Source organism: Melospiza georgiana, chromosome Z, assembly GCF_028018845.1.
Source record: "Melospiza georgiana isolate bMelGeo1 chromosome Z, bMelGeo1.pri, whole genome shotgun sequence".
NCBI lineage: Eukaryota > Metazoa > Chordata > Aves > Passeriformes > Passerellidae > Melospiza > Melospiza georgiana.
Window position 1 is genome coordinate 32,394,010 of NC_080465.1, and position 13,325 is coordinate 32,407,334.

The 13,325-nt window shown below is 36.7% G+C and overlaps 1 protein-coding gene across 1 annotated transcript in view; it reads left to right on the forward strand.

Moving 5' to 3' along the window:
* Positions 1–13,082, forward strand: part of MLLT3 (MLLT3 super elongation complex subunit) — a 117,771-nt gene extending 104,689 nt beyond the window's left edge. Inside the window, exons 10-12 of the mRNA XM_058044310.1 lie at positions 434–505; positions 2,372–2,443; positions 9,523–13,082. Of these exons, the coding sequence (XP_057900293.1) occupies positions 434–505; positions 2,372–2,443; positions 9,523–9,654 (276 nt within the window). The 3' untranslated portion in view covers positions 9,655–13,082. The remainder of the gene's footprint in view (positions 1–433; positions 506–2,371; positions 2,444–9,522) is intronic.
* Positions 13,083–13,325: the final 243 nt, after the last annotated feature.

Consider the following 13,325-nt stretch of genomic DNA (forward strand, 5'->3'; position numbering starts at 1 on the left):
CAAGGACTGTTTGAAAACCTCTGCTGTCAAAGAAAAGAGATAGTATTGAGGAGGGAAAAAAGGAACAGGAAAACTACAGTGATAATGTTTCATTTCAAAGGCACTGGAGACACCCTCAGCATTGTTTAGTGTCTGCCAAATCACCTCTTATCCTCCCAGCATGTGAAAGATAGGGGGGAAAAAGCATTGAGAAGGCTTTAAGTGATGTAAAATTCCTACTTTTAAGGATTAGTAATATCATTATCACCTCATTCCAGTATGTCAGCTTTTTCTGCTGTAAGTTACTGTTTGTTCTGAAAAGTATGAGTAAGTTCTATGGATTAAAGAATGAAAAGCTCAGTTTTGAGTTTGTTTTATTAACAGCTGAATTTTTCCATATAGAGTTGTATCGAGTGATGCATTTAATTTTTACAGAATTTTCTTTATTTTCCAGATTTTAGAAGTGAAAAGTCCAATAAAGCAAAACAAAACAGATAAACAAATGAAGAATGGGGATTGTGATAAGGTAAATACCAATGAGGGAGCAATAAAGTACTCAGAATATGATACTACTATAGCAATAAATACTATACTACTGTAGCAATAAACGACTCCAGAATATGTGTTTACCAAATACCAACCTTTGTTACAGAATGAAAATCTTAGTACATCTTTGCTTTGAATTCCTTTAGGTGCAGATCTTTTTCTGTTTCCTTTCTATAATTCTTGTGTCTTCTCTCATATTTTGAATTTTTTTCCTTCTTTTCAATCAGGTGATTTGGCAAATTTCACCAGTTGGGACTCCTCCATCTATTTATTTTATCTACTGTCCACCATAAGTTTGTGCTGTGCTTCCCAGAGGAATGAGATGTAGATGAGAATTCATAGATGTATTCCTAGCCCGCAAGTGAATCAGGGGAAAGAAGAAAGTCTATTTTCCAGAATCCTTTCTGAAGGCTGTGCATTAGGAAGTGGCAGTGTGATTTAGCATGTTAACTAAAATGACATGAAGCAACTGTCACCATTTAACACTGAGATAGTTTGATTTACATCTGTCTAATGGTTGTGGGCAAGAGCTCTCAATCCTTCCGTGAGTGAACATAGCACAATTGCCCACTATGGACAAGTTTCTCTGAAAGCTTATATTTTACTGGTATTAGTGTCAATTTTGTGATGATAATTTAAGGCAAAAGATGGAAGTTGCCGTGTCTAGATTTTTAGTGTCTAGAATTTTTTCTGCAATACCTAGATTTTTAGTGCTCTGATATTTTGGTTTGCATTTTGGTTGCTTAGGTTGAGTGCCATATCTCATTTTGCTTACAAGCAAAAAAAAAAAAAAAAAAAAAAAAAATTTAATGGCTCAGGAGCCATTTCTGAAGGAGAAAGTTGATAATAAGGTGGAGAGGTGAGACTTGTTTAATATCCGAGGGAAGAAGCGCTAGAATTTACCTTTGGATTAATCTTGCTTAGTCTTTCTTTCCCTGTTGACACAAAAGAAATAATTACATGCCTCTAGAGAAAATGATTTGATTTTGAGTCTTTGGGTTTGGTTTTTATGTAGAAGGATAGAATATGTTTTCTAAAGATGCTGTTTTGGCATCCCCAGTCTTATGATGCTTTCTGGCACAGCTAAGATACAGAGATTATCAGCAAATAATGACCACCTATGAAGATTTCTGTCAGTGTGAAGTATCTTAAAAAACCACAAAAAATTACATTTCTGTTGTATTAAGCTAGAGAATGCCAGACTATTAATAAAACATACAGCTCAAAGAAGAGTTTGGTCTTATCTCAAGTCCTGTGTGCCATACTATAAGAAGGATTTAAAGCTGTTAGAGGGCATTCAAAGGGGGTCTGCAAACATAGGGAAAGGCCTAGAGGGGAAGGAGCCTCTGAGGTCACTTGGTCTGTCCAGCCTGGAGAATAGGAGACTGCAGGGGGAGAACTCATTGACTGAGGGAAGACCTCCTGAGAGGAAGAGGAGGGGCAGCACTGATCTCTTCTCTATGGTGACCAGTGATATGACCCAAGGAAATAGCCTGAAGCTGAGTCAGGAGAGGCTGGATATTAGAAAAAGGTTCTTCACCCAGAGGGTGGCCAGTCCCCAGAATGGGCTCCCCCAGCAGACTGGTCACAGCACCAGCCTGGCAGAGTTCAAGAAGCTCAGAGAATGGAAATGCTCTCAGACACATGCTGTGACCCTTGGCGCTGTCCTGTGCAGAGCCAAGAGCTGGACTCAGTGATCCCTCTGGGTCTCTTCCAGCTCAGGATATTGATTGCAAGATTTAAAATAAGATTTCTATTTCTACTGGTTTTGAAGACATCTGAAGTTTATGAATACATTGCTACGACTTAATTAACAAGTTGTTTATGGGGGGGAATTTGTTTCTAGGCATATCTTGATGAACTAGTAGAGCTCCACAGAAGATTAATGACATTGAGAGAGAGACATGTACTGCAGCAGGTGAGAAGCACTCACTGAAATTCTTAAGTCGCATCTATTTCTATTTTGCTTTTATTTAAAACTCTGTAATCAATTTTAGATTATTCGTTAAAAACTCTGCTATCAATTTTCGTAGCCTTCAAGTCTGTATAGTCCATAGAAGTCCTTTACCTCTTACACTGCAGTTTTGGGAATTTAATATTAAGTGTGTTACTGTGTTGTCTCTCTAAATGGCAAATTGTAAAAAAAATGCCTGAGATATATTTTTCACCAGTTTGTTGTTATGTTTCTTAACATATTGTATCAATAATTATAAAAGCAGGATGGGAGAATGGACATAGCTGTGCACTGTCACTTGATAAAAATCTTGTTGCTTCTTTCCTGAAAATGACCAGCTTTGTCTCAGAAACAATTGAAGTGGGTTTTTTCCCATGGGAAGCAGAAAATATAAAATTCAATGGAAAGCCCACTTTGAAGAAAAACATAATATATTCCTTGAATCTTCTGAAGTCTTAGAATGCATAAAATATGAAAGTGTCCAAACTAAAAGGCTGCAAATTTATTGAAAGGTTGTGCAATGGTAAGAGCAAAGAAAGTATTCTTGGCTTTCGGTGGTATTGTCAGGTACTGGATTGGATTGAAAATTGTGAAGATTAAACAGTAAGCACTGTCAACAAAGTAGATGCAATTGTAGCACAGATGGTTTTATTATGTTTTAGAGATGTTGTAAAGAGGAAGATTTTTGCCACTTCTAAAAGATTGCAATCACTTGTCAAATTTTTCTACTAAGCTTGTTAACAATATTTTGGAAGCTCCAGTATTAACTGCTTTGTTAGTTCAGGCTCCATATTGTGAGTAAAGATGAGAAAACTATTGAGAGGTCATGGAAAAGGAAAATCTTGGTTAAGGTTATTCTTAATTAAAGATGAAATTTTGGTAACTTTGTCAGATTTCATCTTATAACACACAGTGATGCATATTGGTTACCCTCCATATTTAATGTACTGTTGCCTCCCAAGTTTCGTTTTTCTACAAAGAGAACCAAAGCATGCTTTCAGAATGGTAGCAGAGCCAAATTTTTATCTACATAGAGAAATAATTTTGAAGGAGGCTAAGATATAGGAATTGCAACACCCTATCCACTTCACATTGTTCACTGATTCTCAAAGAGTTCACATTAAAACTGAATCTGGAAAAGACACTGTTTTGTAAAAAATCCCACTTTGTGTTTGCTCCCTGAGCACTCATTTCCCCACTTGTCCAAGGCAGAGCTTCCAAATGGTATTGCTGCTGATTCACATTAGTGGCCAGTAGTGCTGTTAGCAGTGCAGAACTGAGCCACTGTCCCAGCCTGGACAGTCAGGACATGAACTCAGCTTCCACTGGGGCTGTTTGGACAGCCTTCAGACCATAGGGCTTACATGGCTTATTGTGGAATTTTGGAAAAGAAAATCAACTTCAAAATGTTTTGTACAGAGCAAATACACAAACAAGCAGGAAACCTTCTTTTTTTCCCCCATGATGGTGGTCTAGAGCTTTTGAAATCCTGACAGGATAAGCCTGGAGTAGCCAGATCTGACTCCACAACTGAGCCTGATCTGAGAAGGGGCTGGGACTAGCAAAATCCTTTCATATTGGAATTACTAGGCCATCCTAAGAAATACTTTCCAAGTAAGTAAAGCGCTTCAAGTCGAACACTTCATTGTCTTTCTCACTGGCAGCATTTATTCGGTGATGAATTATTTGTCTTTGTTAGAAAAATAATGGGTTTGTCCACTAAATTGTGTTCATTCTGATATTAGAGTACTGTTATAGTAAGCTTTGTGGGAGCTTACTAATACAAGGAAAAAGTCACGTGAAAAGAAACATAACTGAGCTGGAAATTTAGAGTATCCTAGTCTGAGTAAATGAAAAAGAGCAGTATACTCTTGTTGTGTGTTTTAAACTAGACTTTTTTTTCCCCTCTCGAGACAATTTGTCAAACCAGAGAAAGCATTTATTCATGAACTTTGCCTCACAACTTGCATTAGGAGTGAGGCATTTTAATGCTGCAATCCATGATTACTTATACATTATTATTTACATTATGAAAGTTTGGTTGATGTAGAACTGGTGTTGCCTTCCTGGGGGAAATTGTTTTTGCAGACTGTTTCCCGTGTTTCAGAGCGTTTGCAGGCTGTTGGTACAGCCCCAGTGAAAGCTGTATTTATGGCCAGGCTGTGTAGGCTGGGACAGGGATTCAGCTCTTCTGGGAACACCATGATGCTGGCTACAGAAGTCTACCAGGAGTGGGTGGAAGAGCCAAATTACTTACCTATTAGGCTGTCTGCACTAGTGGATGGTCTGTGGTGCTGTAAAACAAAACACAGCTTAGTTTTAAAGCCTTTAATCCTTTAACATTCTGCAACTCATTAATTCTTATGATTTTATCCGTTTATAGAAATATCTTCCCAATACTGAATGGATAACTTGCAGAGAATCAGTGCTTCTCTACATTACAAATAATCTGCCATCCCATCTTAGATGTTCTTACTGCTTTGCAGCTATGTAGTTAATGTAAAATACTTCCAGTGTGCACAGAAATTCAAAAGGTACAGAGCTGAGAAAGTCTCTAGGAATTAATATGAAACTTCTATACTAAGAAATACATAGAGATTGTAGGAAGTACAAAGGTGAGAACAGCAAGGTGTAAAACTGCATAATGGGATTGTGGTTACTGCATGAGAAGAGGGATCAAATGCAAAAATATGCAACAGAAAACTGTAGACAGCTGCAAGAGTTTTAGAGGTGTTGATGTTGAAGTGGACTGGTGATGGAGTCATGTGTTCCTGAATGGCAGCTGTCATCTTGTTAGTTTGTTAGGGCAGGTAAGTCTCTTGCACAGAGACTTTCAAAGACTTGCAGAAAAACAGTGAAGACATTGATATAGTGTAAAAGCATGGGCTCTTTAAACTTACACCGAGGGTCATGAAAAGGATTTTCTTTTTCAATTTTTTTTCCAATCTCAGTTGTTACCAAGTCCATAGGCATGACAGCAAACAGGAATGCGGCCAAATTGAGAAAGGAGAAAAATGTATCTTTGTAAATATGGCTCTTTCCCAAGAGCGGCATTCTCTTTGAGACACTTTGTTAAAGGAAGCTGAGAAAGAGAGAAGACAGGAGAGATGCGATACTACACTGCAAGTGCCCGGATACATAATGAAATAATTCTGATGTTAGGTGCTACTTACAAACATACAAGAATTGCCCGAGAGGGACAAGATATGTGAAGAACATTTCACCAAGCAATCAGTCCTGTGAGCAGTTTTTATATGAATATTGGACTGTGGCAAGACAGATGTTGGTCAGAAATCATGTTTACAAAGAAATTCCTCTACCACATCTTTCGCAGTGACGAGGCCTTTCTCTTTTTCTCTTTTTTTCTCTTCTTTTTCTCTTCTTTTTCTCTTCTTTTTCTCTTCTTTTTCTCTTCTTTTTCTCTTCTTTTTCTCTTCTTTTTCTCTTCTTTTTCTCTTCTTTTTCTCTTCTTTTTCTCTTCTTTTTCTCTTCTTTTTCTCTTCTTTTTCTCTTCTTTTTCTCTTCTTTTTCTCTTCTTTTTCTCTTCTTTTTCTCTTCTTTTTCTCTTCTTTTTCTCTTCTTTTTCTCTTCTTTTTCTCTTCTTTTTCTCTTATTTTCCTCTTCTTTTCCTCTTCTTTTCCTCTTCTTTTTCTTTTTTTTCTCTTCCTCTTCCTCTCCCTCTCCCTCTCCCTCTCCCTCTCCCTCTCCCTCTCCCTCTCCCTCTCCCTCTCCCTCTCCCTCTTCCTTTCTCCTTTCTCCTTTTCCTTCTTCTTTCTTTTTCTTATCAGATATTAATGCAGCATATCCAATACATTCAAATGAATTTGGCTGGCTAAAGCAGTGTTTCTAACTCTGCATTTTCAGTGAAGAAAATGTTAGCATGACCCTATGAAAGGCAGCAACATTTCTGGTAACTTTTTGTCTTGTTTTCAGGCATCAGAAGTCATATCTTCAGCTGGTAAAAAATCCAAAGCCAGTGCATTAGGCAGCACAGGCTTAAGGAAGAAATTGAGAGCTTGTAGCATGGCTGAAAACTAGGTTGCTCATGTTCTGAAGGTGCTTAACTTCAGATGGCAACTATCTTCTTAGAATTTGCTGCCAGAGGCAGCTTGGAGGTCTGGAAACTATCACATGGCCTAAAACCCTCCATAAATTGAAAAATGACTGTCATTAGTTGCACTTTGACTTCCTTATACAAACACACTCATTTGCTTGTTTAAAGGCTGATAAATAGTTATACTATGATGGATAATGATGAAACTGAGCTGGAGAGACATTATGTAAACAGAGACGTAATTTACTGCAGAAAAGCAAAGCTTATACAGCAGGAACAAATGGGATATTTTGTTCTTTGCAGCCTGAGCTTTTGGAATAAAACATTTTAATGCTGTGTCTTTAATGTTACAACTGTCAGATTTCCGAGCAGCTAATCTCAATATTTTATTCTTTTTGAAGAATTTCTGAATAGCACAAGGATGCTATATGCTAATACTGTAAGTCATGAATTCCTCATTGACTGGCACACAGGCAGGTGTTTTTCATTGGGCTGTCTGGGTTTATCTTGATACATTTTTGTACACCCATTAAAGCCTTTGGGGTTCACTTCAGTCACTTGCCAGGTGCCCAGACATAGCGACTGTATCTCTTGGGGGCTGGATATTTAAAATGTTTGTGTTTCCCTTGACCTAGAGCTTAAAAGCCAAAAGCAGAACTTGATCAATAGAAGTCCTTATCCATTTCTTAAAATATGCAGCACTGTTTAAAAATACATGTGTTAACACTTCCACATAATCTTTGTTTCTAAAATCAAGTATATTGCAGTGGGGGTTATTAGGGGTAGTATTCTTCCACAGTAACACAAGGAAGTGATAGACAGAGTTGTTCAATGTAGCTGCATTTTCTTGGCCACTGCTTCTGTAAACTTCTTGTGCAGCCATTAATTTGTCTCAGTGGATATCAGTGGATATTCAGATAGCAAGCCCAAGATTAGATTCTAGACTTTACAAAAGAAGGCTGGATTGACTACTTACCTTTGCTTCTCTCTTAGATGAGGCTGTAGAGAGTGGCAAAAAATGAGAATAATAATACGTATCAAAGTTTGCTTCTGGTATCAATCAGTTTTTTCACGCTCCATTGTTTTTTTTGCCTCATGTCAATTGCAGAACAACAGTAGGGGATGGAAAAGTGTTGCAAGAATCTGTGAACCAACAAGTGGACAAATGAAGTTAGTAATTTTAGATTAAAAATTCCTATATGGAAAAGAAGTTGAAAGCAAGAGGTACAAATTTAAACTATGTGCTAATAAAAGTGAGATTTTTTCCGGGTGCTTTCAGAATTATGGGCAGCTGTAATCCAAATTAAGCAGATTTTATTTTTATATTTTCCCATCTTTGAAAATAAAGGGTGATTGAAAAGGGAGATTTTTATTGTAACAAGCATTTCCCTTTTATTATTTTATCTTGTATCCGTTCTATTTTATCTGTTCTTGGTTGTGTCATTCCATGCCTGACAATACACATTTCATATTTCATTTATCATTTACATAGTCTTTACTTCTCTGGTCTGAGAAGAAAAAATATCTGTTTATGTAATGACATGGAGAGTGGAAATCTACAAAATATTTAGTTTAAATTAATTGTTCTTTGTGAAGTTGGTTATTGCTAACAGATTTGTCTTTTTAAGGTACATTCTGTAACCCATGTGTGCATACGTGTGTATCTCCTCCAGCTGTGGAAAAGGAATTGCAGTCAGAGTACTAAAGCTCAAAACAATCAAGGAGTATCTTGCAGTAGTGTTTCAGTGGAGGTGTATGTGGAAGCCCCAGAGCTAAGTGGGTTTCCAATTGGAGGTTGCAGACAGGATTTGGAGTGTAGCCTGAGTGCTGCACGAGGCGTGGTTGGAAGGACTGAGAAGAGCAGTGTTGTTCTGTGAGTCCATGAGCTACCCAGAGGCCACGGCGAGGTGGAGTGCTTTTCTGTGTGCCCTTGGCATGTCTGTCTCTTGGAATGAAACCACACGTAAGAGATTTATAGCAGCCATGTGCTGGCGCTTTGTTAGCCCTCTCTGACAAATAATGCTTTGGCTTTTCAAGATGCTCAGTGTGGTTTTTTTTGAGGTAGGTATGCATCCCAGAACTTAAAATATCTGAAGTTATTTTTATAGCAATTGTGTTATGACCACTCTTCAAAAATAAAGACTACAGTTTAATGACTAAAAATGTCACAACTGCAGAAAGGCACAAGTTAGGTGTCTACTGTTGATTTCATGGAAATGTGAGATGGTTAAGGTTGGAAGGAATCTCTGGAGGTCACAAGGCCATGTAGAGCCAATCGCCTGGGACTATGTCAAATGACTGAAATATCTCTAAGGATGAAGACCCCACAACCTAAATGATGTTATGACCTTGCTGGGAGTCCTTCCATAGTTTATTTGGCAAAAAAAAAAAAAAAGATTTAACTGTGTTACTCAAAAAGTGACTACTACTTTGTGAACTAGCAGTTCATGTAAGATTTCTTGGAGTTTGGGTTTTTTTTAATAATAGGACTGGACTCTCTAAGGATTTTTTTCTTTTCCTCGCTTGCAGAAAGATTTATGTAATTTATTTCCTAATGTAACCTGCTTAGCAGCTATGCACATAATAAACATTCCAGAGATCTACTTGGGATTTTTAATTATTTGTTTGAGCTTAAGAGTATAATGTTGCCCCTTCCTCCCCTATTTTTTAAACTGAATTAGAAAATAAGCAGATTTTCTTTGAACATTTGAAAAATATTTTGTCAGTGCTAATGTTTGCAGCAACAGCAGATGGGTATGCTGACATTATGGTTGATGATGATCTTAAAAAAAAAAAAAAACAACCAAGATACCAGAATCTGGACAATAATGCATGTCAGAAAGGAAGTGAATGATAAGGATAATGGTTAAATCTGCAAGTATTGGGGCAATTTGCCTCATGTTAGACCTTTCAAATGGTGCTTGTTTATACTTACAGTGGGCATGTAAAACTGCTGGAATTTCCAATTGCATCTTTTCTTTTTTTTCAGATAGTAAATCTTATAGAAGAAACTGGACACTTTCATATCACAAATACAACCTTTGACTTTGATCTTTGTTCACTGGACAAAACCACAGTCCGTAAACTACAGAGTTATCTGGAAACATCTGGAACCTCCTGAGGATTCAGCATATGGCTGTGTCAAAAACTGTTCTTTAAATGATGCATGCAGAATGATGCGACCAAAATGGAGGGGAAAAAAACCAAAAACCTCTTCAGCTTTTTTTTTTCCTTAAAGCCAGTCTCTTGATAAAGGAGAGCAAAAGTGACCAGACTCAGAGGACCACTCTTCTCAAGAAGAAAATGCTCTGGAAGAGTTTGCCTGGATAGCCTTGAAAAAACAAACACAGAAAAACAAACAAAAATACTTGTTCTTAATGAATGTGTATGATATCATGTATCTCTCTCTGTGGTGTTCAAGTCCACAAGACGAATGCATGTTCAACACACTGCCTTACTACATAACTGATCTATTTATTATTGCATACATGTATCCAAAAGTCAATGAGTCACTGAGTGACACTACCAGATATTGCAAGTAGTGAGGTCCCTTGTGTGCTCTTTTGATGCAGTACTTTCACAAGCCTAGTAACCTTATTCACATTGAAATGCCACTTCTTGCTCTCTTTCTTTAGTCAATTAAAACACTACAGTCTTGATTCCAGCTCTGCAGTTCTGGGAAACAAGATACAAACGTGGCAACCAAGCAGTGGCCCTGTATTTCATTTCCTGTCTACCACAGCAGCTTGGACTGCAAGTCCTTGATTCTATCCACTTACTGATATTGATTTTAACCACAGTTAAAAAGTGCACCAAATAGGTTCATATGACTTGCTGTCTAGCCTCAGTGAATAAACCAATAAGACTTTTGACAAAAAATGCTTTGTATACTGTCCTGAATCTGGCAACTCTTGCAGTCTACATTTTTGTGTCCATTTAAATGTTGCAAAATTAAATATATATTAGAGTGAAGGTGTTCTGCAGGAGCTCACGATAAAAGAAAAAGTACTGGTCCTGTTTTTAAAGAACACGTTGTAGAAAATTTTTAATTTGGAGCTATTTATTACTTTGAGTTTCAACACTCTTCTGCTGTGTGTGACTCACTTCTACCATAAAACTTTTTGCATAACATTTTTGTTCATTCATAAAGTAAATGATCTGCTTAGTTTGTTTTGGGGATTTTTTTCTGATTTAGTTTGTTTTTTTACAACTGCTAAATTAAAACCTTTTGTTTGAAAAGAAGAAAAAATGTTGTTATACAGTTAAATGAATACATGAAATAAAATACATGTATGATATCATCTGTATGTGTGTTTATATATACACGTGTACTACACCTGTGTATATGTATATACATACACACATACATGCACATATGCTTTTTAAACTTTTCAGATTTTGGTATCTGTTGATAACCTTATTGTGTTTCCAGAAGAATTTCTTGTCTATAAAAATGAGTATTCTTTCATAGCATCCATTATTTCTTGAAATCAGGATCCTTGTTAATGCCTGATCAAATTAGAGGATGTATACTCAGTGTCACATTGATGCTTCATGCTCTCATATTGCTGATGGTTTCTCAATGAAATCATTGCTTTTATATGAAAAACTCAAATTCTTAAATGACAAGAGAAAATAATAATTTTAAAAATACTTCTGGATGCAAAGGTTTGTTCAGGTTTACCAGACTGATAAATGTATCTTGTTGCTAGACAGGCCAGTATGTCATGTGTATGCTTATTATGCCACATGTAGTCTCTATGTGTAGAGCTAAACAGTAGTATCTTTATGACTTACTGTTTAATGTGCACAGTTTGTGCAGCACTGAAAAACTATTGGGGTTATTTCTTATTCAGATGGTAAATCTTAATACTGTTTCTTTAAGTCCAAAGAAAATTTTACACTTTACTCTTTTTGAAAGGGCACGATACATATTGGGTTGGGGGGCTTTTTTCTTATTTAAAATGTTGTTTGATCATACTCCGCAGGAAGTCCTCCTTAGGCTTCTGAAGAATAAGTGTACTTTTTCAGTAATGTTATGACTCTTATTGATGATTGGCATGAAGCATACTTGAAGCGTTATGTTGTTCTTTTAAGTCCATGTCTTAATGTGCAATTGGGGAGGGGATGGAGGACTGGGAGTGTAATGTTAACTTTACTATTGACAGAAGGCAGGTGACGATGGGGAAGGGAAAAGGGGTGCATGTAAAGGGGATAAACTTCAATTTTTATTGATTGTTTTATATAAAAATGTTTGGTAATCTAAAAGCAACCTTAAAAACCTTTGGTCTACAAATGTGTGTTCAACTTTCCTGTCTTCTAGTTATACCAGATGTATATGGAAATTTGTCCACTTGGACTTTTCTAAGTCTTGTGGTAAAGACTCATTGAGTTTCAGAAGGGGATACTTCTAGTACAACTATTGCACTGTTTTTTTAGAAATGGTGAAATGATTCATTTTACCCTTAAAATACCAGATAAGCTTTATTGTACACTGAGAACAGGGATGGAGGAAAGGAAAAACTAGATAAATAGGCATAAAAGGGAGATAACATCAATTACAGTATCAAATCAGTGCTGAATTTCATGCAAACTGTGGATGATCCTTAAACTCTTAAATTTTCTAATTCAATGAGAGAGAGAAAATAGACTGTTGGTGTCAATGTGTGCATTGACTTTTTTACAAAACTCTGATAGAAATAGAGTGACTAAGTTTTGATCTAAATTTTAAAGTTAGCTATTTTCATCTAATTTTGTATATGGAAACAAAATAAATCTATGTTCACCTAATTTCAGACATTCATCTTTCTCTTAAAGGAGAAACAAGATACCCTTCCAAGTCTTTAATGTCTATGAGCATTGATCTTTGAGATGGGTTAAAGTGTTTTGGCAACAAAGGTTTTGAAGTCTTACTTAGCATAAAGCTGTTTAAAGCAGTTATATAAGAGAATTTGGACCAGACAGAGTTTAGCAGTAAGTTCCAATATCTAGAGTAATTCTCAGCATGAGTCACCGTTACTAGAGCAGCAGTTGTATCCAGTAGCAAAGGCAGTTTTCTCACTAGAAACTTTCCTCCTCAGAAAGTGGATGTCCAATTCGGTAGACAAATTAAAAAAAAATTAATTTTTCTTACAAATCAGCTGAGAGGCTTTACAAAACTTCCAGTATCATCTAAATTTGAAGGCCATCTTAGTCTGTGCTAAAGAAAAAGAGCTAGAAAGGAGGAAGAGGCCTCCTTTACTGCTCTCATACACTGAAGTGAAGAGAGTCTTCCAAGGTAAAACTAAATCTGGGCTCAGTCTTCAGCCTTTGGACTACAAGAAATGGTTGATCGTTTCTCTCTCTCTTCATTGGTTTGATGTTTTTAGAAAAGTCTATACTTTCAATTTCAGAAACAAAATGCACACAGTACAGTACATTTGGAGAGCCCAGTATATTTCTATTAAAGTTTCTTTTAGTCTCTGGGAAAGAAATTACAAGTTCTTGGGTTTTGCCTGGCCCATTGTTCTTCTTTCCCATTCTCACAGTGAAATAAAGTACTTTCACAATCTAGTTTGAGTCCTTGGTCCTTACTGGGTATAATCTTCCTTTCCTAGAAGCTGTACCAGTGTTTTGGGATCTCTTGAATGACCCATTTGTTCCAAAACCTGTCACTTAGTTTGCAAAATTGATGGGAAAACTGTAGAATTGCCTGAGGTGAAAATTGCCTCATTCATTTGGTTTTGTTGTATGCATTATCTTACTCCGGACACTGCGTTGATGGTAGTATGTTTGATTTGTTTGGTTGCACCA